Source organism: Hemiscyllium ocellatum, chromosome 2, assembly GCF_020745735.1.
Source record: "Hemiscyllium ocellatum isolate sHemOce1 chromosome 2, sHemOce1.pat.X.cur, whole genome shotgun sequence".
Taxonomy (NCBI): Eukaryota; Metazoa; Chordata; class Chondrichthyes; order Orectolobiformes; family Hemiscylliidae; genus Hemiscyllium; species Hemiscyllium ocellatum.
Window position 1 is genome coordinate 81513695 of NC_083402.1, and position 22672 is coordinate 81536366.

Consider the following 22672-nt stretch of genomic DNA (forward strand, 5'->3'; position numbering starts at 1 on the left):
TGGAGGAATCAGTCTCGATCCTAACCCGGTGGCCCATACTGATTTAGTGCCAGTCCCAGTCACCACCATTCCCGATCCTAATCTAGTGCATGCCCCAGTAACTGTTCGCGATCCCGATTCAATGCCAGTATACAAGTCCTGTACAGGTCTCCATAAAAGGAGAAGGATCCTTTGCAATTTAATGAAAAATACAGAAAACTATACAGAACCAACCAGATAAAAGTACCATTAAAAGGCACACCACATTTTTTTGCATCTTATGCAGACCATGCATATGTGAATACAGTGAACAATGGAGGAAAGATCTCATCAGATTTACTAGGAGACAGGACATTGCTCTTAGACAAAGTGAGCAAATGTCTTACAATTTGCCTTTGTGCACAGCTGTGCACACAGTAGGTCTCAGGTCCCAATTTGTATCCACATCATTAAGAACAGTGCGCATTTTGTCAAAAAAAAAGCTGGAATTTAGAAACAAAATTAAAAATTGCTGGAAAAACTCAGAGGGCTGGCAGCATCTGTGCAGAGAAAGCAGAGTTAGTGTTTCAGGTCCAACGACACTTATTAGATACAGTCAGTTCTAAAGAAAAGTTGTTATACATGGTAAAGATAAAGGATAGATGGCGAGGAGTTCTGGAGAGAGAATAGCAGTTGGGCAGACAAAAGAATGGGTAAAGGTCAACCTGGGAGAATGAATAGCTGCTAATGGGAACCATTAGTGTCAGACAATTGGTTGTTTGTAGTAACAATCCATGTGATGGCACTGCTTGTCACAGGCCACTCGGGTGTTTTTCTACTTTGCCTGGTGGTGGAAGTTGAATAAAGATTTGTACACCTTGTCTCTCACAGCCACACACACACAATGGGTGCTGGGGATAAAAATAATAAGCACTACCGCAGTTAGGCGGTAGTGTGGGGGTTAATATATATATATATATAAAAAAAAAACAAAAGAAGAGAGAGGGAAAAAAAAATCCATGTGATGGGGCCTGGTGTTTGGGATAGAAGTAAAGAGATGGGAGAAGATGCTCAAGCCCAAAGATCGTCAGACTCTACATTGAGTTGAGAAGCTGCAGGGCATGCGCTGAGCTTTACTGGGGTATTGCAGTAAGGCAGAGTCAAATGTTAGCAAGTGAAAATGGAGGTGCATGAAGTGGCTGGCAACCTGAAGTTTAGGGTCATTTCTGCAGACAAAATGTAAGAGTTCTGCAAAGTGGTTGCCCGTTCTCTCCTTTGTCTTCCCAATGTAGAGGGGACTTCATTGTGACCAGCAAATAGAAGTCTAGATTGAGTAGAGCTCCCCACATTCAATACAATCGGTTCAGGCAACATTAGGCAGGTGTGTCTGGGATCTCAGATAGTTAGGAGGGAGGAAGTAAACAGGCAAATGTTACACGTTCCACAATTGCATGGGAAGATGCCATAGGGGTTTGGAGAGGTATTGGGAGTGGAGTTGTTAATATAGAGACACTTGTTAACAATAACTATTTGAATCCTTTGCCAGGCTTACAAATGTCTATGTTGGGCTTCGGGAATTAACACTACCAGATATTAGTGTTGCATATGAAAATTAACCAAAACATTTAGCATATGCATGTTGTAGGATGCCCAATGGTGAGCATTTACAAAATGTCTTTTTCCAGCAAAATAATGTTCTGAACAATTGAATACAATATTTCTACATTACTTCTCTAATATCTTGTGCAACCTCAATACAAAATGTACCAAACCAATTCTTTTCTTAAAAAAGTAACATATGCAACAAATGGAAATGCAATTCAGATTTCCCCATGTTTTGCACATATCAACTTAAAGATGATGGGCACATGCTAAGAAATTTAAATTATGGAATCACTACAACTACACTTAATTAAATTTTAGGAAGGTTTAAGAACTTGTTTGAGCAAGAGCCAAGTTCCATCAGTTACCATGAGCATTGTGGCATCAGCATGCAATGCGGTCTTCCATGCCCATTATAAAAGAGCAGGGATAAGCAGAATAATAAAATGCTAAGAATACAAAGTTACAGTCAGAAGTTGGAAATACCTTTGGTGGGAGAGGAGACTAAAAAGTGGCAGGGAAGGATTTTGGAAATTTAGATAGCAGGGTGAGCTCAGAGATAGCATGGAGGGAAAAAAAAGAGTTGTCTCAGAGACTGCAAAGGGAGGGGAATCAGTGACGACAGTACAAGTCAAAAATTGTAAGGGAACAGAAATCAGAGTTGGCAGGCAAGAGGCCATTCAGGGGACCAGAAAAGGTCTACTGCATGATTAAATTGGTGGCTGGAGGAAATACACTGAAGTGGCTATCCACCCCACAACTTGCCTTTGTTAAAACAGAAAGACAGCAACTTAGCAATAGATTAGAAATGTCAATACCTTCTCCAAGACGTTATTCATTAAAATGATCCAAGAGAGCATTGAATTCAAGAGAAATCCCTTTAACCAGACAAATTACTATTCCAACAGAATAGTTTGATGAATACTCCATCTTTAAAACTAAAAGAACTTATTCCTTCATTGCAGAAGTAACATTCGACACAAACACGTTTTTGACTTTGAAAAAAATCTGGTCCATTAATAGTTCAACAGAATAGTGAGCTAGCCAACAATAATTTGTTCATTGGACAACTCACATAATACATGCAAAATTAACTTTATCACTTCAGTCTGAGATTTTATCACGAGTCTATTTCCACTTTAAGGCTAGAGCTGCGAATTGACATTGTTTGAGCAAGGACGAATCTTCCTCCCAGCACTTACCAGTCAGTCAGTCTTTGAAAGTATAAAAGCATTCAATGATAGAATTATTTGAACAGGTTTGCAGAAGACAAATGAAGTTAGATCTTTATTCCATACCATACAAGCCTATAAAGAGCCTGAAAACAAAATCAATTTTCTAACATTGCAAGCTTTGCAAAGATAAACCACATAGCCAGACCCGAACATTAAAAGAAAACATAAATGTGATGTGTTCCATATATTAAAATCTCAACTTAGCAGTCAAAAAGAAATAATGCAAGTTGCCACAAAAATACATGAATGAAATTTGGTCTTGATTTTAAATAAATTACATATATAAACAGTTTAGTTATGGCTTCTTACATTTCTCATAATAATGGATAGGGACATTAAAGGTTAAAACATTCTTATTTCATATCGGACTCCCAGCCCTTAAGTGTAGAGACCTTTCACTTTAAAATGGAGAATGCATATGGAGCTGTAAAGGTACTAGTGTCATAACTGTTTGCAGTAAACATGGTGGTTTGACATGAAGAGCAAAACAAAGGAGCACTTCATATCGAGAATAATAAAATTCTTCCTCTACAGATAAATATATTAAAATTGTCTCCATCACTTACAGACTCCTGCGTTTTTATTAAAACCATAAGTAACCCAAAACAAGTTAAGGTGTAATGCACTGTCATACTCAGACTTTTAAAATATGTTTTTATGCCCCCCCATCCATCAATGGAAAGGAATAGACTATGCCTTTTTCTAGTTTAAAGCAGAATGAGCTATTTAGTTTTTGCTTAGTTTTAGCACCTACAATACAAGGAGATGGGACAATGACTTATAAAATTATGAGCACAGATCATTTAATTTATTATGATGGAATTTCATGAAGCTCCTTTTATTGGTTTTACACTATTGGATTCCTCTCCTACAGAATTACAATAAAACATTATTTAATAACTGTGCAGTATCATTAGTTCTACGAAGTACTATGCTGCGCATACTGCCAATGTGGGCATATTTATGTAACAGTAAATCCTCTCCTTACAATATTTTTCGTCATGAACGCAAATGTTTTCAGGTGACGAAAATAAATACATAGCAGATAGGTTTCTATTACACAAACATCAGGATTTCTAAAGAAGTGTACAGAAATGACTGGTTGTAAAACGGATCAATGAAAATTGAGGAGTCACTCAAGAATCTATTCCCAATTCTACCCAGTGCCTAACTGATGTCCAAAAGGGAATGTGAAATCATAGATTGTTATTTTCTATCCTGTAATAGTGACAGGATTAGTATTCTGTGTAGACATCTATACCATTCAAAGCTTACAGACGGCAGTTACAGATGAGTGGATACAGTTCTCTGGCATTTGCAATGGGAAAAGCATTAGCTGTTACTTAGAAATGGAGTGTACCCGAAGGGGATTCACTAATACTGAAAATGTGTTATTCCTCATGTGAATGCCTTTAAATCAAATACTCCTTCTTGGTACATGGGCAAAGACAAAGAAATACAGAAATACTAGGCCAGTTTATCTCAATCCACATTAAATAGGATAGTGACTGAAATCATAAGTTTCAATGTCAATTACAGGTCACAGAAAATTCCCTAAATCTTAGCCCCTGGGTTTTGATGTATATTAAGTACACTACCAAAAGGTATGGCTTTCTTTATGTTGCCTAATCTTGGCAGTGCCAACATATAGAGGACAGAAAATATAATTTTAATGCAAATAATCAGAGGAGCAACGAGTGATCTTTATAATGCTGTGCAGATGTTGGGATTTTTGTGCTGCTGATTTGTAATACCACAGGGACATATGTAAAGCATTCAGATACTAGAGATTCATTTTGCATAGACAAACAACTGCCCTCTGCGACAATGAACTTTGAGCAGTGCTTGAAGCCAACAAAAGAACTGTTTAAAAAAAAAATCACGGAGGCAAAGTTAGAAAGACAATGAAATGGAAGAGAAAGTATAGTTTTGTTTTGAAAGATAACAGAAAACAAAAAGTTAAGGAATTGAAGAGAATAAGGCTGATATTAGACGCACCGTAATAGGTTCTGGTGATTAAGATTTGCTTGCAAACATTTTTGTACCATTGGAAAAGAAATCTGACGCACAAGGTTATCTCAAATCATTAAATACTCCAAGTTGCTGGGCTCAGTAATATAAATGCAATCTCAGGTTTAACAGATTTTGTTGAAAGCAAGGACATTCTGTTTAAGGGTATTGCTCGAACAGATGTTAGTAGCAGAAACATAGGCTTAAAATCTACTGTTATAGATTTTTAGTGAACATATTTCTAACATTCTCATAGGACGTCCTCAAACATCTACTATATATGAGGTATTAATGAATTTATGCCCCGTCTAAGACAGATGTCATATGACACAGTAAGCTTTCGCCTATTACAGTCACACTATCACTTTTAGCCTCACATTATTATGGCATTTTATCAACCGAGATTGCCAAAATTAAAGCACATAAAAGACATTTAAGATTTCAGTAGTTATTAAAGCAACTGCATAGCTAGTACATTTTAAACAACAGGCATCTGCATCTGAATATTATTTTTGTAAAATGTGTTATTTTCTTCATGAGTTCATCTATGACATTTAGAACAAAAGTCTGGTCAGGGTTCAGCACAGTTATGTTATGCTAAGTTAACAATTGCCTAAAATTAAAGGGAACACGATAAGAAGAGGCCACAGTTGCACAAACTTTGGTCAATGGCCATTCATTATATTGTTTTCATGTGACCTGAAGAAGTTGTCATCCTTCATGCACTGGTGTTCTGGCAGATCTAGCTTTTCCTTTGCTTCAGAAATATCATTGTGAATTGCTGTAATTAGAGAATCTGAAACAAGGTGGAAATAAAAAAACAACCATGAATGAACAAAAAACAGCAAGTAAGACTTAAAACCAGAAGTATGTAAAATAAAGAGCCATCCTGGGGGTAAAATTGCATAGAGCAACATTACCTTTTTGTATTTTGAACAACCTGACAGAAATGCTCAACTGAAGACTGCATTTCATTTAATGCTCACTTCTATTTATCTTCAAGGTATAGTTGTTTTTTCTGTATTAAAATAATGAAGGAAGAGTCCCAAAACATTATTTTCCATAAAAAGGGGCTTCTGGTAGTTTGGGAGAAAAGAAATAGCTATATCTCTAACGAAGTAATTTTTTTTGTTTTGTTGTAATCATCCATGTGTCAAGAGATTAGTATAGCAGTATCATTTTACATTTCACAAGCTAAAGAAATAAAAAGTGTCAAAGTTATAAGTAAAAGATTAATTAAAATTAAAACAGATTAGCACCATAAACTAGTAAAAATATAAAAAGTAAAACCTTCTGAAAAATCAGATACTGTAGTGACAACTTGTCATCAGCATTATTAAGAAACACAGCTCCCATGGCTTAGGATATAACAGCACTGACCATAGGACACAATAGCATCTTTTCTAACTGTTTAGATAATGTCCAAAGTTTAAAAAAACAATACAACACCGGGTTATAGTCCAACAGGTTTACTTGGAAACACTTTCTTTTGGAACTCTGCTCCTTCATTAGGTTTCTGTGGAGCAGGACCATAAGACACTGAATTTATATGTTTTGTGGTTTTTTCTCATTCGCCCACCCTAGTCCAAACACTGACTCCTCAACATCATAGACATTGCCCATGAGAGTTTGAGGATTGAGAAGATTTGTCAGTCTTCTACTGTATCAACCTAATGGAGCAGGTAGAAAAGGAGATAACCTGGTGATATGGGAGCTCTTGCTGATGACAGAACAATACAGGCATTGAAGGGGGTACAGAACTCCATTTTGACTGATAATATGTTGCACATTGAGCAAAGCTGGCATTCTCAGCAATGCATCGGTTTCTATTCATCCAGGCTAACATTCATAGCCTCTTCTCATACCTCCACAGATGCATGGATACTCAACCCAAGGCAGCCTCTCTCCCTCACCCTGTGGGCTGAGAGCAGCAAGCATAATCCCGTCAGGTCCTGGGGAGTGTGGCTGAACAAAGATCTTGGCATGCAGATTCATACTTCCTTGGAAGCGGAGTCACATGTAGACAGGACAGTGAAGGTGGCATTTGGTATGCCTGCCTTTACTGGTCAGTGTATTCTGTATAGAAGTTGGGAGGTCATGCTGCTGCTGTACAGGACATTGGTTAGGCCACATTCAGAGGACTGTGTGCAACTCTGGTCTCCCTGTTAGAGAAAGGATGCTGTGAAACTTGAAAAGTTCAGAAAAAATTTAAGAATGTTGCCAGGGCTGGGGGCTTGAGCTTTAAGGAGAGGCTGAACAGGCTGGGGCTACTTTCCCCAGAGCTTTGGAGGCTGAGGGGTGACCTTATAGAGGTTCATAAAATTATGAGGGGCATGAATAGGAAAAATAGACAAGGTCCTTTCCCTGGAGCAGTGGGGGAGGGGGTGAAGAGAGTCCAAAACTGGAGGGCAGAGCTTTAAGACAAGAGGAAAAAAAAAAGTTAAAAAGGGACCTAAGGGGCAACATTTTCCATGCGAACAGTGGTACATGCACAGAATGAGAAAGTGGTAGAGGCTGGTGCAATTACAACATTTAAAGGGCATGTGGATCGGAATATGAAAAGGAAGCATTTAAGGGATATAGGCCAAATGCTGGCAAATGGAACTAAATTTATCTAGGATATCGTCAGCATGGACAAGTTGGACCAAAGGTTCGGTTTCATGCCATACGTCTCTATGGAGGAGAAAGTGAGGACTGCAGGTGCTGGAGATCGGAACTGAAAATGTGGTGCTGAAAAAGCGCAGCAGGTCAGGCAGCATCCAAGGAGCAGGAGAATCAATGTTTCCGGCATGAGCCCTCCTTCAGGAATCTTGAAGGGCTCATGCCCGAAACGTCAATTCTCCTGCTCCTTGAATGCTGCCTGACCTGCTGCGCTTTTCCAGCGACACATTTTCAGCATACGTCTCTATGACTCAGATAAGTCAGAGTCTCACTTTACCTGTCCACTGCCCACCGGCAGATACACATCTGTAGACTTTGTTGTATTCAGGATAGATAGGGTGATGATCACAGGTGGAGGGGGCATTGCCTGCAGAGAGAAGCTGTGATTGGCAAGTTCAACTCAGGTGACCACAGGTTCACAACCTTTGGAGACTCTGGACGAAAGCTGTCTTGAGTAGCAGCAGGCGTGCTCCTGCATGTAAGTGTTCCTGAGACAGGATGAATCTTCAACGAAGGTGTCCATCTAATTCGTATGCCGTGATTGCTCAGGGCTATGACTGGATGAGTTCCTTCCCAGAATGGTCAACCTCTTACATGGAATGCATGATGGAGGTTCAGAGTGACATTCACAGGATGCACAGATCTTTGGAGAATGCACCTAAAAACCAACTAGTGTCCTCAAATCAGGAATCCTGAACACCTAGCAAGAGTAGAGGACATAATTGAGGTGGCTCAATATAATTGTCATCATCTGAAAATAATCTTTTAAGCCCCTCTAAAAAGGCAGAAATTCTAAGGTACATTTCAAATAAGCAATACGGAGGCTCTTGACCTGATTTTTCAATGGGAATTGATAAACTGATAGCAGTTGAAGTATTAACTGGCACATTTACAAATACTTTTGTTACATAATGAGTGGTGGGTGCAATATTAAGAAAAACGAGTTAGATGACAAAGCAAAAAAGGATAATTTAGAACAAGGAACATTTTTTCAGATCAATGGAATTGGATAAAAATCAGAGCAGAAGTGGGTCTTGGAAATGAGAATGAGGAAGAATTTTTCTTTCAGAGCGTAGCAAATTGCAGAGTCTGATTCAGTGAAGACATTAAAAAGGTTGATACAAACATTCTTCAAGTCATACAACATGGAAAAAGACCCTTTGGTTTAACTTGTTCATGCTGATCAGAATACCCAAACTAAACTACTCCCATTTGCCTGCATTTTGTCTATATCCTCCTAAAATTATTCCTATTCATGTACCTGTCCAAATGTCTTTTAAATGCTGTACCTTAATCTACCACTTCCTCTGGCAGTTCATTCCACAAAGGAACCACTCTGGATGGAAAAGGTTTTCCCTCCTATCCCTTTCAAATCTTTTTCCTCTCATCTTCAAATATGCTGTTTAGTTTTGAACTCCCCATTCCTAATCCACAGAAAAAACCATTGCTATTCACCTTACCTAAGCCCCTCATGATTTTATACATCTCTAAAGGTCAAATCTCAACCTTCTATGCTCCAGGAAGGTGGTCACAACTTATTCAGCCTCTTCTTATACAGTCAGTTCTGTTAGAACACTATGGTGGGGTTCTTGTGCCATCCTGCGTTACAGAAAAATCATGTTTTAGAAACAGCGTTTAAAGTTGGCACTATAAATTGTGTTACAGCCAACACATATTTTAAAAGTTTGCACTGTAGAAACAGCGTCCTCAATTGGTCAATCACGTTACAGTGAACTTGAATTGACGAAACATCCATTAGAAAAGAATGACTTGTAATTCAAACCCTCCAGTCCCAATAACACATTGTAAATCTTTTCTGCACCTTTTTCAATTCAATAGTACCCTTCCTATTGCAGGGCAACCAAAACTGTACACAGTACTCCAAAAGTGGCCTCACCCATGTCCTATACAACCACATGACATCCCAAATCGTATACCCATTGCTGAGCAATAAAGACAAGCATGCTAAATACCTTCTTCACCATCCTGTGACACCACTCTCAAGGAACTATGAAACTGAACTCCTAGGTCTCTATTTGACAACAGCCCCTGGGCCCTATTATTAAATATGTAAGGCATGCCCTTGCTTGTTTATCTGACCAAAATGCAGCACCTCACACTTATCTAAATTAAATTCCATCTGTCACTTTTCAGCCCAAATGACCCAGTTACATAATTGTCTTCACTGTTCACTATACCACCAATTTTGGTGTCATCCACAAATGTACTAACCATGCTTGCTATGGTCTCATCTTAATAGCTTATACTGACAACAAACAATAGTGGACCACTGCTGGTCACAGGCCTCCAGTCTGAAAAACAACCCTCCATTACCACTCTTTCTCCTATTCTCAAGTCAACTTTTCTATCCAATTGGCAGGCTCTCCCTGGATCTCATGTGATCTAACTTTACTAACCAGTTTACCTTGTTAAAAGGCCTTGCTAAAGTCCACATAAACCACAGCGAATGCTCTGCCCTCAAATCTTCTTTGTCATCGTCCACAGGAAAGTCAAATCAAGTTTGAGACAATTCCCATACACAAAGCCATGCTGACTATCCCTAATCAGTCTCTCCAAATGCATGTAAATTCCATATCTCAGAATCCCCTCCAACAACTCATTGATCACTGACACCTAACTCACCAGTCTATATTCCCAGGCTTCTACTTGTGCCTTAAGGCAGGCTGCAAGATTAGCCACCCTTCAGTCCTCTGGCATCTCACCTATGGCTGTAGATGATAAAAATATTTCTGCTGGGAGCTCCACAATTTTTCCTAGTTTCCTACAATATCCTGGGATATACTTGATCAGATCTGAAGATTTATCTACCTTTATATTTTTAGATCACTGAATCTCCTCTTCTGGAATGTGGACTACTTTCAAGACATCACTATTTTGCTCTGTATTCCCTAGCATCTTATGTCTTTCTCCACACTAGATACTGATGCAAGTTTTTATTTACTCTCTCAATCTCCTGTTGTCCACACATAGATGACCTTGTTTATCTTTAAGGGGACCTATTCTCACTACAGTCTCAATTTCCCCTTTAAGTATGCCTATACATTCTTTATACCTTTCAAGGGATTCACTCATTCTCAGCTGTCTATACCTGACGTATGTCTTTTTCTTGATCAGTCTCAATATCACTAGTCATCCATTGTTCCTTGTTAGCAGCCTTGTCCTTCACTCTGACAAGAACCTACTGCATCTGAACTCATTATCTCACTTTTGAAAGCCTCTTAGTTGCCAGTCATCTCTTCACCTTTGAACAGTCTATCCCAATCAGTTTTCTAAATTTCCTAATACCATCAAAATTGGCAGTGATCCAATTTCAAACTTTAACTTTTAGACAGGGTCTATAGAATTATGATCACTGGTCCCAAAGTGCTCCTCCATTAACACTTCAGTCACTTGCCCAGCCTAATTTCCCAACAGAAAGTGCAAAACTTGATCTTCTCTAGTAGGTACATTTACATATTGATGAAGAAAATTTTCTTGAATGCATCTAACAAATTCCTTCCCACCCTAGCACTTTACACTTTAGCAGTCCCAGTCTATGATTGGATAGTTAAAATCCCCTATTACAACACTACTATTCTTACACATATTGGAAATCTCCCTATTATATTTGCTCCTCAGTTTCCTCAGGGGACCGATAGTTGAAGTAATTTCGAACAGTAACAGAAAACTTTGGGAGGCACAATGTTTTTGATAACAAGGAGGAGAATGCAATTGAGGCAAAGATCACATTAGCAATCTTATGAAGTAGCAGAGCAGACTTGAGCGCGTTATGGCCTACGAATGTCACTATTTAATGTTCTTATGTACGCAAGGTGACAGGTGTGATACTTACTCGCTGATATCAATGCTTCTGTGCGCAATAACTTGGAATCAAATCTAAATTGGAAAATGGAAAACTGAAATCCCATGCCACACAGATCACCCGGTCTTTGTGATGTGGGGAGTATTCTTTAAGCTACGTTTTCACTGCTGATTACAAAACATGGCGCCCAATCTTCACGTACTATTAAAAGTGAGCAACAGTGTTCAATTTTGCGTTGTGGAAAGTAAAATGTCTATTTTACAAAGAGTTGAAATATCTGGTGAAGTTAAAATCTTACCTAATGATTCAAATGACTTCTCTGCTCGGATATAGCCAACAATAACTATGCTGAGTATTTCCCCATAAAAATCTTCTTTGTAAGTATGAATAATGTGCGTTTCCTGAAAGAGTGAGAAAGACAGCCATGTCTAAAACATTATTGTAATGGGAGTCAAAAAGCTATGTCATTCCTTAACTGAGTACTGAACATCTTAAGCATTTTTTTCCAAAATTATAAGTTTTCCTAAAAGATCAAGCCAATACCGTTCACCTCATTCTTCTTAGCAGTTTTTAAGCTGTTCAGCTGTGATTTAAAGTTATTTCACAACATGAATTTCATTGCTGAAATAATCTCAGTAGAATCAAAATGGATTTAAAGCTCCAGGATCATGAGATGAAAGGACTGACTCAATTATTAGTGGTGTCAGAGTCTTCAATCTTCATTATTCCTTAAGTATTAGACATTTCTGAATTAGCCACTGTATCCAGGCCTATTCATAGCTTGTTAAGATGAGAGGCTGCCTACATATTACACTATTAAAAGTCCTCATTCATCCCGGCCCTTACCCACATTTATTGGATTTCAGTTTCCCAAAGCCTCAAAATTAAAATTCTCATCCTCATGTTTAACTACAAACCTGGTCTTGCTTTTGCTATGCATTAACCATCTCTCAGACAAAACAATACTGCTTCAATTTCTTGCAAATGCTAAATATTGTAGGTGAACAATGGCTAATACAAAAAACAGCATAATCCCTGGAAATACTAAGCATATCAAGCAGCATCTGTGCAGGGAGTAACAAATGTACTGTTTCAGATCAATGATCCTTGGTCAGAACTAGAAGTAGTTAGGTAACAACTTTCTTCCATATAAGAGGCAGGGAAAGAGTGAGCAGAAAGAGTGAGGGGGGAAAATATCTGATGGAGTAGAAGGTAGAAGAAGTTGTTTAGTTAAAAGATTATAATGCAACAAGGAAAAAAAAAATAAAAACTGTTCTAAAGGCAATTTAAGCAGCAACAGCAGTGATCCAGCCAGGACTCGGACTGTCCAGTTACCTCACCGTAAAGGAACAGAGTATGAACTTGAACAAAGTATCAGCAATCTCAAGTGATGAGAACAGACTGTCCTTCCTTCACTCAACATAATAAATGCTCACATCAGTCCAGCCTATGGTTTGAGGGCATGGAATGCTACTACTTCTGTGGTTCTTTTCCAGTTCAACTGCTTTGTGTTCAGGGGAGGCTGGAACCTTTTATTCAAAAATCACTCAGAGCTCAGGATGAGTTTTTAAAAAATGTGAGGATGGGCTATGCATTTTTGGGGGTGGGGGTGGGAAAAGAGTGCGGGGTTGATCGACAGTTTAACTGGCTTCTCCTGAAATACGTTCTCTCAGGTCTGAATGTGAACTAAGCAATTAAAACAAATCTGTTAAATAAAGCACGTATCTTGTTTCAGCATTAAAAAAAAGGAAAATAATAATATTCAACAAAACAATACAAACTACTACCTGCTAGCAGCTGACCAATTGAATTCCCCAGTTCTTGGAATCAGGGATCAAGCAGATACATGCATTATCTACTGTAACCAATATAAGACCATAAAGATAAAGGACTGGAAGGCAGTCAGCCCATCGAGTCCACTCTGCCATTCAATCGTGGCTGATTGGCATTTCAATGCTACTTACCTGCACTCTCCCCGTAACCCTTAATTTCTGGTGAGATTAAGAATTTGTCAATCTCTGCTTAAAAGACATTTAACATCCCAGCCTCCACTGTGCACTGTAGCAGTGAATTCCACAGGACCACCACACTCTGGCAGAAGAAATGTCTCATTTCTGTTCTAAATTGACCCCCTCTAATTCTATGGCTGTGCCCACAAGTCTTAGCATCCCTGCCTGACGGATACAATTTCCCAGTGTCTACCTTTTCGAAGCCATGCCTTTCCATTAGATCTCCCCTCAACCTTCTAAACTCTAACAAATACAATCCCAGGATCCTCAGCTGTTCATCACATGTTAGGCAAATGTGTATGTGTGCACCTTCCAACAAAATGTAAAGAAAGATTTTAAACCAGCACTTTTCTGTTATCAAAAAAAAAGTTAATTACCATAGATTTTTTTGTATTTCTATAGTATGGGTTCCAACCAATGCTCATAACCATTTTATGCACATCACCATTACCAACACAGGCCCAGCCATAGTAAATGCCAGTAGTAATGTCACTTGGTAGGTTGTCTACGACACTGTCTGGGAAGTTAGCTGTGGAATCAGAAAGGATAGGTAAGATTAAATATGCTTATAACGCATTTTTGAACACTCAGAATTAGTGGAGCATATAATAAGATTGAAGAAAAATCATTATCCTTACCAATAAGGTTAAGGTTACACTTAGCAACTAAAATTGTACAAAAACATCAGAGGTGGACACCTATAGCATAGGATTTTTGTATCACTTTAAAGATACGAGGTAAAATGTCAGAATATAATTAAACAAAATGATCACTTGGCTCACTACTTATTCCATCAGAAAGTGGACTGGGATCCACATCATTTCCACCAGCACTTGAAGGATACAACATTAACTCATTTATCCTATCGAGAACTAAAAAGATTGAATTACTCAAAAAACCTTTACAAAGGCCATTCTTAAACAGTCAAACAATATTATCTTATCTCCACTTGTGCTATGCAATAGTTACATTCATTTTTCATTTGAAGTGCAAAATGGCACTTCATGTCAGCAAGTAGGCAATGCTTGCATCGTCAACTTTTTAGAAGTGGGCTCATTCTGTATGGGTACAATCTACATAAACAACATTCTAAAGTATCATTACATATTGAATCTGAACGCAAAGACATTAGATAATTATCGGAATAGGAAGAATCTGCAGGATCGTGGGGAAAGGGCAGATAAGTAGCACTCGGTGAATGTTCCTTTTAAGAGCCAACATAAACAAGACAGGCCAGAGCTCTGCTTGTGTGTTGTAATCATGTTATAATTCTGGAAAGACTGTAAATCAGACCAGTACTTACCAATAAACAAAACAATTTAGTAAACCAAATTAGCATTTTACAAAATTCTACAAACGTGGCATAAAATTTACTAAATACCATTAAACTCAATGTATTGAGAACAAATCTCAAAACTCTTGCACTTCTCTAGAATCTTAATAATAGCATCAGGTAATCTCAGACATTCAAAATTCAAAATAAAACAACGCCTTGAGAGATCAGGAACTGTGCATCAATTTTTCACACTTGCGTGGAATTAGCCAGCTCAATGAGCTTAACTACTGAGATGGCAGAAGTACTGTTAAGCAAAACATACCCTAGCGATCAAGAAAGAACACATCAAGGTCGGTTAATAAAGTGGAAACAATTTTGGATTTTAACTGCTAGCTATGAAGCTGAAACTATGTGGGCACACTAATGCAAAAACTACGGAGGTATGGCATTGAGGGTGCATTAGAGGTTTGGATTAGGAATTGGCTGGCTGGAAGGAGACAGAGGGTAGTAGTTGATGGAATAGGTTCATCTTGGAGTGCAGTTACTAGCAGTGTTCCACAAGGGTCTGTTTTGGGACCATTGCTGTTTGTCATCTTTATAAATGATCTAGAGGAGGGGCTTGAAAGCTGGGTTAGCAAGTTTGCGGATGACACGAAAGTCGGTGGAGTTGTGGACAGCGAAGAAGGATGTGGCAGGTTACAGCGGGATATAGATAAGTTGCAGAGCTGGGCAGAAAGGTGGCAAATGGAGTTCAATGTAGCTAAGTGTGAAGTCATTCACTTTGGTAGGAGTAACAAGAAGATGGATTACTGGGCTAATGGTAGGCTACTTGGTAGTGTGGATGAGCAGAGGGATCTTGGTGTCCATGTACACAGTTCTCTGAAAGTTGCCACCCAGGTAAATAGTGCTGTGAAGAAGGCATATGGTGTACTGGGCTTTATTGGTAGAGGAATTGAGTTCCAGAGTCCTGAGGTCATGTTGCAATTGTATAAGACTCTGGTGCGGCCTCATCTGGAGTACTGTGTGCAGTTTGGTCGCCATACTATAGGAAGGATGTGGAGGCATTGGAACGAGTGCAGAGGAGGTTTACCAGGATGTTGCCTGGCATGGTAGGAAGATCGTATGAGGAAAGGCTGAGGCACTTGGGGCTGTTCTCATTGGAAAAAACAAGGTTTAGGGGAGATTTGATAGGAGGTGTACAAGATGATTAGGGGTTTAGATAGGGTGGACACTGAGAACCTTTTTCTGTTAATGGAGTCAGCTGTTACTAGGGGACACAGCTTTAAATTAAGGGGTGGTAGGTATAGGACAGATGTTAGGGGTAGATTCTTTACTCAGCACATTGTGAGTTCATGGAATGCCCTGCCAGTAGCAGTGGTGAACTCTCCCTCTTTATGGTCATTTAAGCGGGCATTGGATAAGCATATGGAGATTATTGGGCTAGTGTAGGTTAGGTAGACTTTGGTCGGCGCAACATCGAGGGCCGAAGGGCCTGTGCTGCGCTGTATTTTTCAATGTTCTATGTTAAAGCAGAACTGTTACAGCAGTTGGTCCCACACTTTGTTGGAAAATAGTTGTGGTTGGATTTGTGACTGCCAAAGTCCTGTAGCTATTTAAAATGGGGCTTTTACAACATTGAAAATAATCCCAAAATTTGTTGAAAGCTGCATGAGATTTGGCAAAAACCAAAACAAAAATTAAATGCTGCAAAATTAATACCTTTTGGGATACTTAGGAAGAAAATACTAAAAATGGTTAATGCCATTCTTTCAAATAAACATTCTTACACTGCTGAAAACAAAAAAAAGTTAGTTAATATGATGAAGTGGATAAATGGATGGACATATGGCAGAGTTTTTAAAGTGACAACATCCTCTAGTTTTATAATAGGCAAGTCTTAAATATGCCCACACACACCAATGAGATGTTTTGAAAATATGAACAAAGCCATGGAGAAACCTACATGGATAATTCTTTTAGCATCTAAGCTCTTTAGCTTTTCTTTGCAATTCATTTTTAATGGAGAATAATTTCTTTCTGGATATTTGAAACTAACATAAATCTTTTAAGTGTCATGTCCAATTCTGGGTTATCATTTCTTTAAAATGCAGGAAAAAGACAATAATAGATGAAGGTACCATGTAATAAACGGAGTTGCTCTTAGCTATGCCACTGAGAAGGTAGTTGAGTGTGACTGGCTCCAATAAGTCCCAGATCCTGTCTAAAATGTCCTGGAAGCTGGTAGATGCAGCCAAATGTTGGGATTGGATCCCAAGGAACTGTGGGCCCTTGAAAAAAGCTTATCAGCCATTAAGAGCTTAACCGAGCATGGAGGTTAAAGAAGCCCATTACACTATTTTCTTGGTGCACCAGAACAAGATTAAAATTCAGAATTCCAGATTAGTCAAGGTGAATGTGGACAAGCTGGAACTATATCCATAAATAAGAATAGTTTCCAGAATAGGTAGCACAGTCCCAAGAAAAGATAGGGAACTACCAAGGTGTGAGCAGTTGTTTTAGCAGTCCATTAACCAGTGCCTTTAGAAGCTTTGTCTTCTAAAACAAGGCATGGATTCTCTTGTAAAGTTTTAATAAGATTGATGATCCATCATGTAATTAAAGTCTCAGGGATTTAGCATGGAAATCAGTGGGATCTGTCTTGATTGCTTTTGCTATTTGATATGTTCATTGGGAGGACTGGGACCAGGAAACAGTTCACCCCTCTAACCTCAGTTAAAGCAGAATGACTGCAAAAGGAGAGCATCAAGTGAATATGATGTGGCAGATGGACATTGGTGCAAAATCATGAGCTTTGCAGACCTGGGAGGTGGCTCAAAATGGTGACCCAAAAATGCAGTAATTGGTCCCTTATTCTGACAAAGAACAGGACTTCATTTCTTAGACATCACATGGAAGTGATGTAAATATACATTGCCAACAAGCCAGAGAGTTGCATTCCCAGCAAAGAAAGTTCAAGATTCTAGTCCAATGAGAGAAATCTGCCAGATTTGACAAAAAGCAACAGGATATGCTCTGGAAAAAGACTCAGAAGAGATAATAAATCTAAATGGCAAGCATCTTCACAGATCAAGCAAACTCTGCAAAATGCAGCTTTCCAAATTCTGCAGGAAGTAGTTATAAAAGATAACGTGAAAGCATCATGAACGCAACAATAGAAGCACTATAGTGATGAGGTGATTGCTCAAAATGGTATCTCGTACAAAGAAACGAGAGAAATTATCTAAGATGATGAGTAAACAAACATGGATGCATATCAACGTATGCCAGTAGGGAATTAAGTCTCATATGAGAAAGGCAAGAAAGTTCTCCACTCGTCAAATGTCAGCAGCAACATTCAGGAATACATCAGCCATTGCAATGCTTGTAATGAATGTCGAAGCTCAACCAGCTGAAGAGTTGCTCGTGAATCGGTGACCACGAATGAAGCTTGGTGCAGACTGCCTCACCTTTGGAGGAACCGATTCTCTTGTCACCATCAGCTCGGAGGTAGATTAGCTGATGTCAACGATCATCAATGAACATGTTGAATGCCTGAAAGAACATTGGTCATTATGGTATTCCAAACAGACATTGAAAGACTATAAAACTACTTAAATAATCCATTTGACACATCAACCAAACAGAGCAAGGATCTGAAACCCATTCATTCAGGCTCAGAGATTCTGGTTGATGCTGTAACATCTGCTGGAAATTCTCTCACACTTTAAACAGAAGCCAGTTTATTGTCTGATATTCCTGATTACTTTTATTTTTGCTGCTTCTTCCGGCCACCCTGGAGTTAAAATTGCATGTCACACTGAATCACAAAACCTCTCAGCTGGCTTCACGTGTTTGGAAAGGCAAGGATTGATTAAGGAGAGTCAACGTAGCTCTGAGCAGGAAATCTAATTCACGAACTTGATTGAGGTTTTTTGAAGAAATAACAAAGAGGATTGGTAAGGGCAGTGGTGGATGTAATCTATATTGACTTCAGTAAGACATTTGACAATGTTCCCCATGGTAGACTGGTTAGCAAGGTTAAATCACATGGGATACAGGGAGAACTAGCCATTTTAATATAGAATTGGCTTGAAGGTAGAAGACAGAGGGTGATGGAGAGTTGTTTTTCAGACTGGAAGCCTGTGACCAGTGGTGTGCCATGAGGACTGGTGCTGTGTTCATTGCTTTCAATCATTTATATAAATAATTTGGATGTGAACAAAGGAGGCATGGTTAGTAAGTTTGCAGATGACACCAAAATTGGAAATGTAGTGGACAACAAAGAAGAGTACGAGAAGTGATCTTGAATAGGTGGGCCAATGGGATAAGGAGTGGCAGGTGGAGTTTAATTTCGATTAATGTGAGGTACTGCATTTTGCAAAGGCAAATCAGGGCTGGCTTACACGCTTAATGGCAAGTTCCTGGGGAGTGTTGTTGAACGAAGAACTTGGAGTGCAGGTTCCTTGAAAGTGGAGTCGCAGGTAGACAGGTTAGTGAAGGTAGTGCTTGGTGTATTTATTGGTCAGTGCATTGAGTATAGGAGTTAGAAGCACATGTTGTGGCCGTACAAGATACTGGTTGGGAAACTTTTGGAATATTGTGTGCAATTCTGATCTCCTTCCTATCGGAAAGATGTTGTGAAACTTGAAAGGGTTCAGGGAGATTTAAAAAAGGATGTTGCCAGGGTTGGAGGATTTGAGCTAAAAGGAGAGGCTGAACAGGTGGGGCCATTTTCCCTGGAGTGTCGGAGGCTGAGGGGTGAACTTCTAGAGGTTTACAAAATTATGAGGGGCATGGATAGGATAAATAGACAAAGTGTTTTCTGGGAATCCAGAACTAAAGGGCATAGGTTTAGGATGAGAGGGAAAAGATGTAAAAGAGACCTAAGGGGCAACCTTTTCATACAGACGGTGGTACGTGTTTGGATTGAGCTGCCAGAGGATGTGGTGGAGGCTGGTACAATTGCAACATCTAAAAGGCATCTAGATGAATATATGAACAGGAAAGGTTTGGAGGGATATGGGCCAAGTGCAGGTAGGTAGGACTAAATTGGGTTGGGATATCTGGTCGGCATGGACAGGATGAACCGAAGGGTTTGTTTCCGTGCTGTACATCTCTATGACTGAGTCCACTTAGGATTTTCCATTCATTCACAGGGAGAATGTGTTGCTGGCTAAGCCAGTATTTATCTTCTATCCCTAACTGTCCTCGAGATGATGCTGTGAGCTTCCTCCATGAACTGCTACAGTCTTTGTGGCTTGGGTACACCCAGTGCTGTTAAGGAGGGATTTAACCCACAGCAAAAGCAACGAACAGAACGACGTAGGGCTTGCAACAGAACATGAAGGTGATGTTATCATTTACATGTTGCTTTTGTCATTCTTGGAGGTAGAGATCATGACACACACTATTGCCATCATGTGGTGATAGAAAGAGGGAATATTCAAAGTCTTAAATGAGGTGACAATTGTAGTGTGAATTAAATGTAAATTTCACAGAAAGGGGTTACAACAGGAGTCCCCACAGTCTGTACCAATCTTGGGAGCAGACTAGAGAGTTTTAAACAGATTCCCAGAGATAGGATATTAGAAAGTCTTAGGGCAAAAGATTTGCTTATAGTAAGTAAACAGTGTACGCATATAAAGGTTGATGACTTTCTGCATTGGACAGATGTGGGACAGGGTCAGGACAAAATATCAGACAGAAGAATTTTGTTCAGTCTAAGACAGAGGCTATTTCAATGAACAAAGTTAACCTGCAAACTCAAAGTTGTCCTGTGGTCTATGCAAGGAAAATTTATGTGGCAGAAATGTTACTTGCCACTTATCAGCCCAAGACTGAACATTGTTCAGGCCTTTCACATATAGTCACAAGCTGCTTCAGTATCAGAGGGATTGTGTTGAATATTGTGCAATCAGTGAACATGTCTATTTCTGACCTGATCAAGAGGTCATTTATGAGACAGCTGAGTATGCTTGGACTGGGTGATAGTGTAATAATACTTTCAATCTCATCATACCAATTGAATGTGAACAGTTATACAAGTACAACTTGAGAAGCTGCCCCTTCACTGTATACAGATAAAGATGTCATGTCACCAAACGTATAGGGTACACATTAACTAGAGGTCCATCATTCACCTTCAAGGGTATTGGATTTGCAACAATTACCACAGCAGTAGCACTCTCCACAACAATTCCCTAGGAAGGAACACAGGAATATGGAGAGACAAAAGAACAGCCAATTGGTGAGTGTATTGAGTATAAGAGTTGGGATGTCATGTTGCAACTGTACAGGACATAGGCAACTTTTGGAATACTATGCGGTGTTCAATTCTGGTCTCCTTGTTATAGGAAAGATGCTAAACTTGAAAGGGTTCAGAAAAGATTTACAAGGATGTTGCCAGAGTTCAGAGGGTTTGAGTTATAGGGAAAAAAAATGAGGTCTGCAGATGCTGGAGATCACAGTTGAAAATGTGCTGCTGGTTAAAGCACAGCAGGTCAGGCAGCATCCACCTGCTGTGCTTTAACCAGCAACACATTTTCAATTGAGTTATAGGGACTCCAGGGACTCTGAATAGACTGAGGCTACTTCTTTTTGAGCAGAGGTGAGAGATGACCTTATAGAAGTTCAAAAGATCATAAAGGGACATGGTTAGTGCGAATAGCCAAGGTCTTTTTCTCTGAATAGCAGAATGAGAGGGCATAGGTTTAAGGTGACGGGGCAAGATTTACAAAGGACCAGCGGGGCAATATTTTCACCAAGGTGGTGTGCTTATGGAATAAACTGCCGCAGGAAGTGGTGCAGTCTGATAGAAGATTTAAAAGGCATCCAGATGGGCATACGAATAGGAGAGTTTTTAAGAGGGATATGGGCCAAATGCTGGCAAACGGGACTAGATTAATTTAGAATATCTGGTCAGCATCGAAGGAGACGAACAGGAAGGAGACTGGAAGAACACAGGAGGTGGAGAAATCAACGTTTTGGGTATAATCCTTCTTCAGGACGAAATGTGGGGTTAGGGAGATCTAAAGATGAAAAAAAACAGACCGAAGGGTCTGTTTCCTGCTGTACAAGGTCTATGAATCAAAGTCTGCAAACAGTGTGTATGTGCCAGAGTACAATTGTTTAGCAAATCATCATTTTCTTGAGACCACGCGCATGCATTAAATTTTTGCCTAAACCTTCAATAAAGAATCTAGTAAAACCAGCACATGCGACGCGTTTTGTGTAATATTAAACTGCTGTGATGCAATCCAGGGAGAGGCTCTGTGAACAGAGAAGGAACACTGAGTGGATTTACAGGAAAGGGTCTCGGCCTGAGGAGCCGCCACTCGGTGGACACTGACCCGGCGAGAATGTACCAGAAAAACTGCCTGACCAACGGGAAAACCCGTGCCGGATTCCCCCGTGTGCCTGCCTTTACCTGTGCGGATCCCCAGCTCCTTGCTGCCTCGGCCGAATCCTCTCACGACCTCCCCGCGGCAGAAATACGGCAAACTCCTCATGGCCGCGGCTCAGCCGCTCTCCGAGCCAGGCCCACCGGCAACAGAACGCTTTATTTAAACTGATAGAGCCGCCTCCCTCCCGGTTCACCGCCACTAAAACCCCACAGGATCTAATCCTCGCTCACAGGAACCGGCGTTTCAAGAAAACCCGTTACGTCAATTTCTTTTTATTTCTGGGAACGCTTCCTTCTCCGCCCTCTTGGACACTGAGGCCAACTGATCCTCCCAGTCCGGCATCACCACCTGCTGCCTGGAGGACCTACACGGCAGCGCCACCTGCTGTGTGGAGGAAATAGTATGGCAGCGCCACCTGAGGCTTGGAGGACCTACACGGCAGTGCCACCTGATGTCTGGAGGACTAGTATGGCAGCGCCACCTGAGGCCTGGAGGACCTATGCGGCAGTGCCGCCTGATGTCTGGAGGACTAGTATGGCAGCGCCACCTGCTATGTGGAGGATCAGTGTGGCAGTGCCACCTGATGCCTGGAGGACTATTATGGCAGCGCCACCTGCAGTGTCGCCAGATGCTTGGAGGACCACTGTGGTAATGCCACACCACCTGCTGCCTGGAGGAACAGTGTGGCAGAACTG

General features: G+C 40.0%; 1 protein-coding gene across 1 annotated transcript; it reads right to left on the bottom strand.

Moving 5' to 3' along the window:
* Positions 1-2546: 2546 nt before the first annotated feature.
* Positions 2547-22341, bottom strand: rfk (riboflavin kinase). The gene is made up of 4 exons (XM_060837864.1): positions 22001-22341; positions 13676-13827; positions 11588-11690; positions 2547-5601 (listed from the first exon to the last, which is right to left on the bottom strand). Exons 1-4 carry the CDS (start codon positions 22080-22082, stop codon positions 5471-5473), a joined length of 468 nt encoding a protein of 155 aa, XP_060693847.1. The 5' UTR covers positions 22083-22341; the 3' UTR covers positions 2547-5470.
* Between the last annotated feature and the right edge of the window lie 331 nt (positions 22342-22672).

What these genes read in the sequence shown, in the direction of transcription:
- rfk (XM_060837864.1), bottom strand. Translation starts at nt 22,082, where the DNA reads ATGAGGAGTTTGCCGTATTTCTGCCGCGGGGAGGTCGTGAGAGGATTC. An exon ending in GAAATACAAAAAAATCTATG is followed by an intron (nt 11,691 to 13,675) that starts GTAATTAACTTT and finishes TCACTCTTTCAG; the next exon opens with GAAACGCACATTATTCATAC. An exon ending in GAAGTCATTTGAATCATTAG is followed by an intron (nt 5,602 to 11,587) that starts GTAAGATTTTAA and finishes ACCTTGTTTCAG; the next exon opens with ATTCTCTAATTACAGCAATT.